This window comes from Pygoscelis adeliae, unplaced genomic scaffold, assembly GCF_000699105.1.
Source record: "Pygoscelis adeliae isolate BGI_AS28 unplaced genomic scaffold, ASM69910v1 Scaffold173, whole genome shotgun sequence".
Lineage (NCBI taxonomy): Eukaryota > Metazoa > Chordata > Aves > Sphenisciformes > Spheniscidae > Pygoscelis > Pygoscelis adeliae.
The window spans coordinates 933,377-948,254 of NW_008824409.1; the positions used below are offsets into that span (position 1 = coordinate 933,377).

Genomic DNA, 14,878 nt, shown 5'->3' on the forward strand with positions numbered 1-14,878 from the left:
AACATTGTTTCTTTTTATCTGATTTCACTTGTGCTCTGTGTCCCTTTCCTTAAACTAACAAGGGAAAGGAAAAAGTCTGTAGAGACCAGAATTGTTTATTTTTATCAGCTTGATGTGGTTCTAGGGGATAGGACAAACACAAACTTTCAAGTGGAAATAATCATCAATGCATGAAACTAGCTTGATTTTGTACACTGCCATTATAACAGCTCATTCTGAGCAGAATCTTGTTTCTATTTTTCAAGATGTTACTTAGCATGTAGAGATCATTCTTGAATTCATTGGATGCAGTTGTTTCTTCTGAGATAATACTATTAATTATTTGATGCTTTTCATTCTTTTGGGTCTTTAGTGTTTTGCATTGGATGTGTGACTTCTTTTGTTGCTTTACCTGTTCTACTGTGTTTTGCCAACTTGCTTAAGTCCCCTTAAGATCTCATTTCTTAGATCCTGAGAAGACAAAGTGTCTTCTGCAAAACCTGCAGGTTCTGTACTACTGCCTCAGTTCAATGCTGAACATGGCATTGCTGTTACGGTTGTAACTTAGCTCAATGCTTTGGTAGTTGTCCATACAACTCAAGTTAGTTCTTAAAGAAGCACCTAAAAGTCATTTGATGGTGTAAGGAAAAACTCATCCCCTTGCGTTCTGCCAAAACAAGATTACCCCTCATAAAAGCCAGTTATGTACCTTATCAAGATGTCACCTTTAAATACTTAGGTAAAACCTTCATGCCATGTGAAATCTTCATGCTACTGCTTCAAGGTTTTGTAAACTGCAAAATGGAGCAAACAAGACTCTTAAAGCCAACTTCTTGCCTCCTAGAAAATGCATCACACCAGGAAAAGATCAGTTATGCTCATGTGATTCCTGGTAGAGATTTATTTAAAAAAACGGGGTTTTCGCTTGAGTAAAAATGCTGTCTCTTTAACAAGAAGCAGCATGCCTTGCTCATCTCTACCAGACCAACCAGTTGCTCTCTATTGCCTTTGTGTTTGGAGGCACGCTGTACTGCAGCTGGTTCCCCTGAGACAGATGAGTAGTTGAAACCACCAAAATGCTTTCTTGTCAGCCAGATCAAAAATTGAAGTAAAGTGGTGTTAGTCCTGGGTTGGATATCTCCATTCACTTTTTTGACAGCAAATCACTTGTTAACTACCTAGAATTTGACTCAAGAACGTCTGCAACCTATCCAGTAACACAATACGATCTTGATGATACTGCTGTCATATTATTATCTTAGTAAGGCTTTTGAGTGTCTGCTATCTTTCACCCGTATGGTGTGTTACTCTATCAGAAAGACAGTAAAAACTTTTTGTTGACTGTTCTGGTGTTCTACTTGAAGAAACTACTAAAAGCTATTTGTCTTCCCCTATGACTGCAAGCAAATAAAATAGGAAAAGTTTATTCTATCAGAAGGCTCCTCTCTTCTAAAAATGGACAAGTTTGTCTCCTCTGAGAAGGTATGGAGAATAGATATTTCTAATTGTTGACAACTGACTACAGCTGTTCAGAACAAGTTTAAATACACTATAGCAAATGTAATCAAACTCATTTGCTTTTTAAAACACCATTATCTTAGTATTCTCTAGCAAGTTTTTTTTCCTATTCTAGCTTGAGACTTTGCACAGTAAATACCAATGACAATGGAGTGCTTTTTCTTTTTTGGGGTGGGGTTTTTCTGGTGGGGGTTTTTTTGCTTTTTTTCTTTTTCCTTCCACTAAAAATCACATAATTCAGGTAGGAAAGAATTAGGGATTTCCTCCTAAGGTGGTCTTCAAACATACCTGTCTGTCCCTGAGGATAAGATTTGATCACTTATGCTGATAATTTGTGAGACCATCTTTACTCCAGTTTGTTTTAAAGAATGAACCCAACACTTGCTTTCATTGCAGTGTTTCCATAGCAAGGGCAAGTTACAGAGAAGTGGTCTGAATTTTACATATGTAATAAACTTTTATGTATTTCTACACTTCTTACCAGAAATCAGTTTGTCAGAAGATGGGCTTTTTTTCCTTATTTCCAAGTAAGATGACAAGTACATATTTGAGACAGCCTTTTTGTCCTTTGCTAGATGTTTTTCCTTGTTTATATGGCTCTGTTGAGTAGTGCTGTCTTATTTGGTCTGCTCTTTAGCATGGGAAGTGCTCTTACTGGTGCTCTTCCTAGTTTCTAATGGGGATAAAAAGCTTCTTAGAATTTCTGTTACACAAAGAGATAGAATCTGTGAGACTACTTGCTACCAAATGCAGACAGGGTTAGTTTAGACCAGTGAACCTCATATTAACTGTAGCAATACTACAGTACTGTCCAAATTTTTTGTTCATTTGTGGTTTTCATGTTCTCGTGAGGCAAAATAGAAGCCATTTACATCCATGTGCTTAAGGGGTGTATCCATATCCTATCTTCTCAGACTTATTTTAAGTGGGGGTATAATGGCCCTTTCCTCATTGCGTGTGTATCATGTAAAGCTTTAGAAGTATTCTGTTCTCCAAAATACGAAAATTTTACTTGTATATGGAATTATCGGCGATGATCGTGACTCTATTGATGACTCAGCAACATTTACTACCTGTGATGCAGTGGAAAAGCAGGGTTTTCTTTCTTCAATTCCTTATATAGGTAGGATAATTTGTCTCAGTCTAGACAGCATGCTACAGTGTAGGACAGCTATTTCCTACTGTGTAGCAGAAGGACGTCTTGTGCTTTGCCTGAGAAACTGTATTCTTGATAAGCTTTTTTCCACAAGTTTGACTTTTCCTTGCTGTAATCTAAACTCTACCTTAACTTTTTATAGACACCATGGGAAGGAGGCTTATTTAAACTACGAATGCTTTTCAAGGATGACTATCCTTCTTCACCCCCAAAATGTAAGTAAAATGACTAAAAAACACGGATTTATTAGAACAGTGTTAAACTAGTCCTTGGGGTTCTATGAACGGTTATTACTTTCTTACAGATTTTTTTTTAACGGAAAGTTGCTTTTTTCTTTTTTTTCCCCCACCCACCACTTTGCATTTAGAAAGTTGTGATGAAATGAGTTAAGTGTTTAATATAACAAAATTGGGAGGGAAGGGGATTGCTGTGTGGGTTTCCTCTAAGTTTGACAGAAGCACCACTTGAAGTGCTTGCTGCTTGATCAGCACTCTTTGGAAACGAATAGGTAGGCGTAGTTAGACCAAATCCCTTTGCATGTTCTTACTGTTAAGTTGGTCTTCAAAGCCAAGAACTCAGGAAAAAATAATGAAGAAAAAAAAAGTTCAATCACCTTTAACCTTTTCATCGACTTGCTCTAAAACATGGATCTATTCTTTTTCTGATAGTATGTACAACAGATATCTTCAGATACCTAGTTTCCTTGTTAAGTTTTAGAATTTTCCTTATTCCATCTCAAACTTAGCTGCATTAGAAATCTGAAAACATCTATTGCTTTGCCTAGTTTCTTGGTTCTTGAATTGGCTACCATCTCAAATCAATGACAGTGATTACAAATGGCTTTTTTGACAGCAGTTCATTTCTCATTTCATTTTAGTGTTTCAGCTGTATCTGTTGTCTTGGCTATTCCTTTTGTTTGTTACCACCTAAATATGTGGGACACAAGAGGAAACATACTTCTTAACCAGAAAATATTTAACATTAATATCTTGAGAAATACCAACTAGCGCATCCCGCAAGTGTTAAAGGAACTGTCGTGCCTTAAAATAAGATGTATATGTGACTAGTAAGACTCGTTGCCAATGTAGCTTCTGAGTTCCTACTCAACTTCACTGAGCAGCTCATAAGCAAGACTTACTTGTGATGTCAGATGGATTAGAAAACTGCACTAACATGTAGATGTTCCATATATTGCTAAACAAGTGTTCATTACGTTACTCAAGATGGTGGCTGTTGCATTTAAGTCATGTAAAGATTAAAGAAATGCCAGAATATAGATTGAGTGGCAGAAGGAGAGCTGCACAAGCCTACTCCTTCAGTCAGTCTTGCAATTTAAACTTGGTTCCTCTTCTTCAGTGCATCTTGATTAACATAAAGGAAAAGTGAAACTGAAAAAATGCTAGAATCTTCGTCGTCTTTGTATGGAACTTTCAGTATTTTAAAGTGAGGAGAGAAGAGATGAATGAAGGGCAGTATTTTTCCTTCATATAGTAGTATGTGAGGCCATAAAGACAGGACTGGTTTAAAAAGGTCTTTATCACAAAGCTACTACAAACTATTTTGTCAGTTTCCATTCCTAAACCAAAAGATTACTGGTCACAATGATAGTGTTACACCACCTGGATCGATACCACAGATGTGATGGAGGTCTTGCTTTAGGTGCAGACTGAGCCAAGAAGAAAACCAGTATTAGCTTCAGAAATCTGTGTGGGGTTTTTTTGAGGGGTGGGGTGGGGGGGTGTCTTTGGCCAGTTTTTTTGGTTGGTTGGTTTGTTTGTTTTTTCTTCCACTGATCTAAACCAACTCTCTGATCTTAGTCTTAGCGCTGCATGCAAATAATTCTCTCTTCTTCATCAGGTAAATTTGAACCACCATTATTCCACCCAAACGTGTATCCTTCAGGCACAGTGTGTCTCTCCATCTTAGAGGAGGATAAGGACTGGAGGCCAGCAATCACAATTAAACAGGTCATTAATTGTACTTAGACATATTCTTAGCCCTTTTATTTGCTTTGCTTGCTTATCTTATGTGAATGTAAGATGTTCACTGTGTGTTTCTACAGTTGGTTTCTAGGGTTTTTTTAATTGAATGTCTCTTAGTAATATCCATGCTTATGTTACTTCTATTCCTTCTTCTACAGATCTTGTTAGGAATACAAGAACTTCTAAATGAACCAAATATTCAAGACCCAGCTCAAGCAGAGGCTTACACAATTTACTGGTAAGTATCTTTGCGTATCAGTTTGAAAGCTGTCATATTGCCTACAGCTGTCTATTACTTATAGTATAACATGCAAATGTTTTTAGGAATGATCAGGGGAATTTTCTTACCTTCATGGCTGTATCTTGTGGAGATGCCTAACTTGTGCTAAACTTGAACAAAACAGTAACTTCATGGTTAACAGGCCAGTGGAGCTTTTAATAGCATTCTAACAGCAATAAAGCATGAAGACTCCTTCAGTGAGACCACGATTCTCATTCTGGTTCTAGCCCAACATAGAATCCTTTCCCCTAAAGGCTAACTGAGTAGTAGTGATGAGGCATAATGATTTCGTGAGACCACTAATAGAAAAGACTGAATTAGGTGACAAGTCCCATTCATCAGTATAGGAGTAACTTCCTTCTGTCCAGTAGTGGGTACCTGTAAGCACTTCTGTCTGAAGGATAAAGGAGAGCTTCTGTGATTGCTGTGGGAAATATACGGCATTTTGGGAAAACTAGATCTTCTGAAAGAATAGGTTAAAAAGTATAGAAAGCTTGTAGCTTTAGCAGAATGAAGTTTGCATTGGTTAGGAAAGGTGATAATTTGTGAGCTAAAAAGTACTCTTTTTTTTTTTAGGGTTAATCTTAAAATTTTCCCACCATTAAAAATGGATGGCTGATCTATAATCTTTAGGGGAGCAAAACACTTTAAACAAATGCTTTTGGCACTGACAGCTACTGAAATAATGACCAAGATGGAAATGTGGAATTACCATTCTGGACAGAAGAACAAGTCTCCAGGAGAGTGCCAAGTTTGAAAAATGGCATTTTATGAGACTTCATATACAAGCTATGTCAAAAATGTCTGTTATAGGATCCTAGTGAAAAGGAAACATAGGGATGGGTAGTACATCTCGAGTGAAGCCTTCAGTTAAATCCAATGTTATTTTTTAAGTATCTACTGAAGACTTGATGGGACTGAGTGCATATGGAGGACAGTTAGGTGGCCACAGCTGTAGGGAGCCAGTACTGATGAGGCAGGGCCCCCCCCCCCCCCTTTTTTTTTTTTTTTTTTTTTAAAAAAGCTGCTTGTAGGGAGCCAGTAATGATGAGGCAGGCCTCCCCCCCCCCTTTTTTTCTTTTTTTGTTTTAAAAAGCTGCTCTGAGGGAATATGGGGCAGGAATAATATACTTTTATACATGTGTAAGTAGTGTTTTATTTTTTATTACCTCCCACACGCATGTATGTACAAAAACAGTCTTTACTACTCTTGTTTCTGCTTTATTCTAAGTGCTTCTAGGAAAAAGTTCTATTGAGAATAAAGTATTACACATGGTTTTTGTTACTTCAAATATATATGGTTTCCCATTTATCATGTTCATGTCTTTTGGACATGCATGGTATTTCAGATGGTTTACTATATTTCTGCAGTCTTGAGAGTGTCTCTCTCTTACTACTTAATGAGTAACTGGTAGAAGCAGCTCAACAGAGCAGGACTGTGTATGCACCTGTAATTTGGCATAGTTGATAAACACTGGGGAAGATGCAGTGTTGTTTAAATAGATGTCTTTTAGTCAAGTTGTTAAACTTCAAGAATAAACTTTGTCTTCAAAATAAGAAGACTTGTTCTCATTCTCAGGGATTGCTTTGGTACTGTCGCTCTGTAACTTTAGCACTCCTAATGTGCTAACCTACTTCCTCCTCTCTGCTGCAGGCATGCAGAATCTACTATGGCAGGCATTCTTTTGTGTGGATTCTGAGGGTGTGAGACTTAACAGCTAGGTTGTGTTCTCATGTGACTGCAATATAACTTAAAGACAAATTTTAGAATAAAGTTTGTAAATTTGTTTGAGAAGGAACTAGAGTATTTTCAGTCTATTGCTGGTAATTGTTCATTGGATGTGACCAAAATTGGCTTCATCTCTTCTTCCTCCCCCCAAACTGTCAACTGCTGAGGATATAATTTGCTGCCTCTTTTTTTTTTTTTTACTGCAGCAAGCCTTCATAGCTGAAAGTAAGTTAAGTTTACTGCAAAGCTGTCTGCAAAATCTAGTCACTGTAAACTACCTTTGGCACAAGAGTAATGGTAACAAATTTTTGTTTAGCTCTTGACTGACACTTCTGACAGCTAATACAAATTACGGTGTTGAATGTAAACGGATGCTCTACTAAGCTACTACCATCCCTTGTTGGCCCAAGAATAGAAAACAAAGAACTTGCCCTTTCATGTATTGAGGCTTAATGACTAGTCACAGTTCCTTGAAGTAGTACTTGCTTGTTTAATCAATCTGTAGCAAGTATGCTAGACTTAGTGAACTACAGTGTTTTTTTCGAATGTTGAGCTAGCTTTTTTTCAACTGAAGATTAGGATAAACCAAACACTGTGAGTCAGGGGTCTGCAGAGATAAAAGGCTGAAACTACCATACCATTACCACTTTCCTGTTTCTTAAAGAGTGCTTCCCCTCTCCCCCCAAAGCAGTAAAATCATATGAAGTCCACCGTTAGCGAACTGCTATCAACCACTTTGTGCTGTTAGAATACTGGAATTTATTGTTAATGATCTCAGGTCTTAACATGGGGAGTGGAAAACTTATGTTCAGATGAGTAAGAATGCTTGCATGTAAGGTACAGCTGGCCTTGAGAAAGAGCAGGCGCAAACCTGTTATAGAGACTGGTATGGTATGAAGTCAGATAGTACAATCGTTTGACAACAGATGAAGTTTGGGAAGTAACTAGTTAAACAGTGCCTTACTTCCCTCCAGAGGAAACTATCAGAGTAATGATCCAGAAAAGCCTTTAATATACTGTAGTATTCAGTGAATTCCTACTTAATGGTTTTGCCTTCAGCAGTGACTTAGTTTCATATTGAAGAGAAATAAAAGAACGGTAACTCTGTAATATGGCCTCTGATTTCTAAAGCTGTAATTACCCTTTCTCTCTCTTCTACTCAGCCAAAACAGAGTGGAATATGAAAAGAGGGTTCGAGCACAAGCCAAGAAGTTTGCACCATCATAAGCGTCTGTCATGCAGCATCTTAAAAAGGAAGGGATTGGTTTGGCAAGAACTTGTTTACAAAACTTTTGCAAAATCTAATGTTGCTATGTACAATTAATATCCACTTAGGGGAGGGGGTTGTATGTGTGCCATTTTCCATATTCGCCACTTGTATACAGTTCTAAATTTGCTGAATTGCCCCCAGTTTTTTCATACAGGGTCTCTTCCTTCAGTCTTTTGTATTTTTGATTGTTATGTAAAACTTGCTTTTATTTTAATATTGATGTCAGTATTTCAACTGCTGTAAAATTATAAACTTTTATACTTCTATAAATTCACTAGTATCTCTAGTTACTTTGCTATCTGATGCAGGCATGCTTTAAAATGTTAGAACTATATTTAGCCTCTAGCTGGCTGTATTAAAAAAAAAAAAAATCATGCCCTCCACCCCCTTCCCTCCCTGAATTTGTTTTTCTATCTTTCAGAAACTAGGTTGTTATTGCTTAAGAGCCTCTGAGATCCAAAGTCAGCCAGCATCCTTATTCTGCATCACTTCCTTTGTGTTTATATGGCGTTCTGTCTGTGTTGCTGTTTAGAGTAAATAAACTGTTTATATAAAGGGCTTTGTTTCATTTATCTTCATTAAAATCATTAAAAGACTGCCATTTAAATGGCTCTGAACACAATTCAGTGCAAGTCCTGTTTTTAAGGCCTGTGATGCTGCACTTACCTTTTGTTTAGATGTTGCCTTGGTTTCTTTTCCTTGCCCCCAACATGAGTGTGGCCTTTCTTTGGGCCCACAGTGGTAATTGCAGCTATTCAGCTTTGATCAGTTCCTTAAACAGCTTACAGAATTCTGACTAGAGACCAAGTGCTTACTGTGCGTAACAGGATCAACATACTGCTGTGACCACATTAACATAAAATAACACAAGCATTAGACTACTATGAACAGCAATAGAAGCTGTCCAAGGAATGCGAGGGGACCTACAGCAACTGGGGATTTTAAATGGTACTTGTTTATCAGAAATATTTCTGTGCCTTCCGTATGTCAATGTATATAGCTTTTAGGAAAAGGACGTGCTCTATGCAATTACAGTTTCCTTCTGTAAAGGAAATCAGTTAAATTATGTAAGTTATTTTCATGTATGTCAAGCTGATATGCCCTCTTATTAAACTTTCACTGCTTTTTTAATTGTATTTTTTAGTCAAAATCATTCTGCAAAACAAATGAAGTGTGAAAAGCTTTGTTCCATCTGAGCTGTAGCTTCTTCAGTGCTTTTGCTACCAAAAAATGGCTACTGCTAGAGACTTAAGTGTGATACAGCTCTGTTCTCAGATCTGTTCTGCTTGTCTGCATTTGATTCCAATAGCTTTGTAACATCGAAGCATTTCCCCAAATCGGAATAGCTAATGCCCTTCCATTATTCTCAGTCCTTTAAAAGTTGTTTGTGTAGGATTGCTTCCTTGCCACTATCTAGAAATCCTTGTTACAACAGCTCATTTGGGAAAGACTCCATATGCTTGGGGTGGGAAAGTGAGTAACTGAGAAACTGAGTTAAAGGAAAAGATTCCTTGTTAAATTCATTTACCTGGGCTTTTTTTTTTTTTCCTTGTTAAAGGGAAATGGAATATTTGTACCACTAAAACTGCTGCTGTGACTCCCAATTCTAGCTGCAGTAGGGCCAGCATTTAATCTTTCTAGTAGAAGGGGGTTAAGAGGTGAAAATCTTGCTGTGACTTGGAGAACTTGTATATACGAAAGTAACACTATGAGTTGTCCTCAGTAGCTCCAAGTCTACTGAAGCATTGCTGAAGTTTAGGTTTAAATAAGTTCCAGTTGGGTGCTGGAAACTCAAAAAAGCATTCTATTTAAACGTACAGAAAACAACTGCTAACAGCTGTACTTTCACTATACAAACTGGCAGGCATATGGAAAAGTGAACTAAGATACTAGTGCTGATGAGAGTCTCTGACTCAAATCTTTAAGGGCCAGACAATGTGTATTTCTGACTTGGTAGAGTGGCACTTCAAGTAATGAGAATGCAGGCAGATAGCATTGCTGAACCTGTTACCTGAAACTTTATGGTACAGTTCTGAATATAAAGTGCCAAAACATTGTATGTTGCTTAGGATGGTCTATCAGAGTAAATAAAAAAACAAAACGTAAAGTTACTGAAAAGACACACTGAGATGTTACAACAATTCCAGGAAGCGTTTTTTCCTTTGATGCTTGGTTTACCCTAAACTAGATGAAGTAGTAGAAATACATTATGGCAGGTTCAAGCCTGCAGAAAGTTAGAAGGCTCCTCACGTAGTGGGTACTCTGAACAGGGCAACAACTTAGTCACATTTTCCAGTTGCAATATAGCCCAGAAGTTAAAAGGGTTTACTTCATGTACTATTAGGTAAAAATAATACCTATAAACCACTTTCCAGACATTGATTAGAATACAGGGGGTTTTTTAACTCATAACTAAGCTTCAGGCTCTTTATATAATAATCAGCATTCCATAGACAATTATCTAAAAATTAAATAACCTAAAGCCTTTATGTGCATAATAGACCTATAAACCCACATAGAGCCTGAGGTTCATCTAAAGGAAGGCATTTGCTAAGCACCAAGTTACAGGTGGACAAGCCAGACTTAACAAGAAAATTTCTTTATACAAGATGTTGCAACTCTTTGGGATCGTTGGGGGATTTTTTTATGTTCTTGTGGTATGTGGTGGTTTTGTTGTTGTTGTTGTTTTTTTTTTTTTTTACTTTTCAAATAGTTGATTTATTGGCTTTTGTTGCAGCGACTTTACGGTACCATCATCTTCTGGACTGCTCTTATCACTGCTTTCAGTGGCATCATCTGGAGTGCTCACGCTGTCCTCCTCGGATTCTTCATTACTTTGTGCTAGTCTGGAAACATTTTTCAGGATTATAAAAGCAAAACAACGTATAATAAGAAAAACAGTATTTAAATTAAATTTCATTACCCTGGGGAATTGATTGGTCTGTTGGGATTAGAAAATTCTTTTCCTGAGTCAATATCAAACGGATCTGGAAAAAGAAGAAAAAAGGGCACACATTGATGAAGGCAGCATATTTTAATGGTCTGCCTTCATTTTCATTTTGAGAGAATATTATTGGCAGGGAGGGGAAAGGCATAGGAAGTCTGGTCCAGCTTTCTGATAAGCTTACCATAGTTGTTTGGTCAGAAACCAGGGGAGGTGAGAAACAACTGCCAAGTCCTGCCCCCCCGTTCTAGTCTTTTCACTCTTTTCCATGCCCTTTGTGCCCCCCGCCCCCCCCCCCAAGGGATTCAGTAGCTCTTTAGGGTCAGTCAGACTGTACAGTTAGGTTTCTAAGGCTTTTGGTAAGAAAACATGGATGTTCTCAGAATGGTTTAGTTCTAAAAGGGCTATCTAGTTAGTTCATGTCTACTGAGAAGTGAAGTATAGCTGTCCAGGTTTAGCTCTTGCCGAGTAAGGGTAGGGCTAGATCTACTTTGGCTTACACAGCTGCGGAGAACTGTTACCTCAGAAAAGTCAAACAAGGCATGATAGCTTTGGTACTACAGTCCATCCAGAAAATACATAGGATTGTGGGTGGAAGCGTGCTTTATTTGGCACAGTAGCGTTGCCCCTTAAGAACTGTCTTCAGTTTAATGTTAATGGTAGTTAGGCTTCCACCAAACAACAGGATTATTTTATTCAGCCTAGCATGTCATGGCAAAGAGATCAAAGTTCAGAGAAACTAGAGGCTGTCTACCATAGCCTTACAGTGTGATCCCCTGGCGTATTTTTATGGGACTTGACCACTGTGAAAGGAAAACATTAACTAGGAGTGTCTCTCTTCACGTATTCTTGACCATTTGATTTGGCTCTTTTGGTGCTGTCTTGAATGAGACCAAGCACTCACCTGTGAACATAGCCTGACATACTGGGATACCAGTAAGTTACCAGAAGAATTTGGGAATAAACTACTGCACTTATTATAAGCTATTTTCATTATCTTTATAGGTCTGATTTTAAGCATCTTGATTAGGGACTATATAAACATGTCCATTAAAGGTCTTTATGTATAACTAACTTGCTGTCAGACTTTATGCCTGTATTTCTCTTGTAGTCCTCCTGAATTACTACTCTTTTTACTCATCCTCTGCTTTTAACATCTGTAAAATGAGGAAGCACCGTATTTTCTTATTACTCCTTAGTTCTGCAGTATCCTTAATTTAATCAGGGTAGCTGCTCCACAGTTCAGCTGTGAATACACTACTGCATGCATTAAATTTCTTTAGTCGTTTTCATCTTTTTGAGTTGAAAAAAATAGGCAAACTTGCTTATAAGAAGAATACACAGTATAAAGACGGAACAATACGTCCCAACAAAGCTCTTATCTTCTACCTTGCCAATATTTTCATGATGTTAAAGGAAAAGACTGTAAGGAAACTAGTTAGGAAAAGGGTGTGTGTGGTGTGTCTGTGTTTTTTCTTACCTATTTCTTCATTTTTTGTTTCTTGGACACTGGCTAAGAAGTCCTTTTCAACTCTCAGCACTTCTTCCTGGCAATGACAGGCTGCATATTTTTCCAGGAGATTTTTGTTTAAGTCAATAAATGCCTTACCCCATTTAAATTTCCTTAGAAGAATGGTGGCTAGGTCTGGGAATCCTAAAACAGAAAATAAATTATCAGTTTTCTTTTTCAGTGTGAGATTTCACTCAGCTGACAGGTTTCTAAGTTCAGTACATACCTATGCATCACTACAATAGTGAGATGTTTGCCAGCATCTTTTCAGTGTTCAGGGAGTCAGACTTTTAAAAAGATTAAAAATCTTTTCAAATTTCAGTTTAACTTGAAATAGCTAACTGAAGCCAAGAAAAGTTCATCATCTTTTAGTGAGTGTAATATAAAAATATTTTGTACAGGTAATGAATGATTCAAGCTCTAGTTCCCACAGTCCTTCAGAAAGAGAGCAGCTGTACATACAGTATTTTCAGAAGGTAAGAGTTGTCTGCGGTGCAGTAGAGCATGACTCTTCAATTGTCAAGAAAGTTCCGTGATGAGTTTGCAAAACATCACAATAGGGGGCAATTTCTTTTGTTCTTAACCAGAACCCACCATATTAACAGAGAACTGTTATCTCTCATTAAGACAAAGGTGCCTACAGAGTCACGCTCTGTCTTGTGGGGCTTTTTTAAACAGTTTTTCTAACATGAAGTGCCATCCTGACAAAACCAGGATCATCAGTTTATATGTGTCCTGTTAACTAGCTGACATGAACACCCCACAGATACCTCGATGCTACCAGGTACGAGTACTTGGAAGAAAGCTAGACAACCTGATTCCAAACTCAACAAAGTGACGACCAGTAGGACACCATTACAGTTTAGTCTATCGCAGATCATCTCTTCTGATTAAGGATGTAAGAATTGGTGGTAACATATTTCACATGAGACATTACTGCCTACCAACAATGCAAAAAGCTGCAGCAAAAGCTTCCACGCAGGACAGCTTGCAGGGCCGACCATAGTTTACAGGATTTGCAGCCACCAAGTAAGGCAGCAGCCGTAGATGAGTTCCTCTCATTCTGTTAAAGGGAGTTTCTTCTAATTTGGCCCATGAGCAATCTATGACTGCAATTCCGCTCTGAGCAATGATGTGCCTGAAAAAAGAAACATCACTGTATTTGAAAAATTGTTATCATTGTATTGATAAAATAAGTTAAAGTGAGAATTACAATTGCCACTTTATACTGGCAACAAATTCGCATACAACCCCCCCCTTTTGTCAGTCAAAAAGCACACGTTTTACAATGATCTAAAATGCAGATGTGAGAAAGAACAATAACATGCTTTTCCTCCGAACATGCATGTGGCAAAAAAGGTTTATCCATATGTTTCAAACTGAAAGTGAAAAATTCTAGGTTTAAAAATGTGACAGAAGATTGTGGTTAATAATGTTCGCATTCTTAAAAGTACACCAAAGTTCAGATTTAGGTTTTCCGCTAGCTTTTGAAGGCTAATCTTTTCTCTGAGTAAATACGTCTTTATAAAAATTCTGCAGGCACGTTTGAAGAAAATTCTCAGCGTTTCCTCCAAATAAGTTTTCTAGTTAATGCATCGTGTTGCCTAGCCTAAGAACTTGAATATGGCATCATAAAAGACACAGTAGCTACAGGCCCGTGATTCTGAACAAATGAACCTACAAACCACATACTTTGATTTCTCACTGGGATCTACAGATGCTTTTTCCACCCAGTACCAGCTGTGTAAAAATGTCAACCTGATTTAATAAAATGGCTCTATTTCTCATGTTCATGCATTGACATGATGTAACAGGAAGGTCAAATTTATTCTAGCAGGGCCTGTTGCAACAGGACAAGGGGGAATGGCTTTAAACTAAAGGGGGGTACATTTGGACTAGACATAAGGAAGAAATTTTTTACGCTGAGGGTGGTGAAACACTGGCCCAGGTTGCCCAGAGAGGGGGTGGATGTCCCGTCCCTGGAAACATTCCAGGTCAGGTTGGATGGGGCTCTGAGCAACCTGATTTAGTTGAAGATGTCCCTGCCCACGGCAGGGGGGTTGGACTAGATGACCTTTAGAGGTCCCTTCCAACCCAAACTATTCTATGGTTCTATGACTCCGTAGCACAGTTTTGGCCACGTATCAGCGGTTAAAACGTTCTCCCCGATAATCCCTCCCTGCAGCGTTTGGGCCAAGCGCCCTTACTCGCGGCCTGTGCCTCCGCAGGCTTTGCGAACAGGCGGTGAGGTCGCCTGGGTGCGGGCCTCACCGGGGACTTACCTGTCGGCCGGAGAGACATACTCAGCAGCCAGAGGACTGAGGACGAGGCCTGGGAATCTCTGGCGGAGGTGCAGGGTTCGGAGCAGCCCTTGTCGGGCCAGTTTCCTCCCGGTGCATTTCTTCGGATCGCAGTGTCCGAGCTCCCACATGGCAAGAGGGCACGGGAACTTCGCCTGCGGGGCGGCCCCCTCGCCCTCCAGGCAAGCTGAAAAGGGCAGGCGCGCGTTA

The 14,878-nt window shown here is 38.6% G+C and overlaps 2 protein-coding genes across 2 annotated transcripts in view; one reads left to right on the top strand and one right to left on the bottom strand.

Moving 5' to 3' along the window:
* The window catches only part of UBE2I (ubiquitin-conjugating enzyme E2I), a 9,569-nt gene extending 1,097 nt beyond the window's left edge, over positions 1-8,472 (top strand). Inside the window, exons 3-6 of the mRNA XM_009320511.1 lie at positions 2,796-2,868; positions 4,511-4,620; positions 4,794-4,873; positions 7,808-8,472. Coding sequence (XP_009318786.1) covers positions 2,796-2,868; positions 4,511-4,620; positions 4,794-4,873; positions 7,808-7,871 — 327 coding nt within the window. The 3' untranslated portion in view covers positions 7,872-8,472. The remainder of the gene's footprint in view (positions 1-2,795; positions 2,869-4,510; positions 4,621-4,793; positions 4,874-7,807) is intronic.
* The window catches only part of TSR3 (TSR3, 20S rRNA accumulation, homolog (S. cerevisiae)), a 7,239-nt gene continuing 633 nt past the window's right edge, over positions 8,273-14,878 (bottom strand). Inside the window, exons 2-6 of the mRNA XM_009320529.1 lie at positions 14,651-14,855; positions 13,313-13,506; positions 12,339-12,512; positions 10,838-10,901; positions 8,273-10,760 (exon numbers count right to left, since the gene is read on the bottom strand). Of these exons, the coding sequence (XP_009318804.1) occupies positions 10,613-10,760; positions 10,838-10,901; positions 12,339-12,512; positions 13,313-13,506; positions 14,651-14,855 (785 nt within the window). The 3' untranslated portion in view covers positions 8,273-10,612. The remainder of the gene's footprint in view (positions 10,761-10,837; positions 10,902-12,338; positions 12,513-13,312; positions 13,507-14,650; positions 14,856-14,878) is intronic.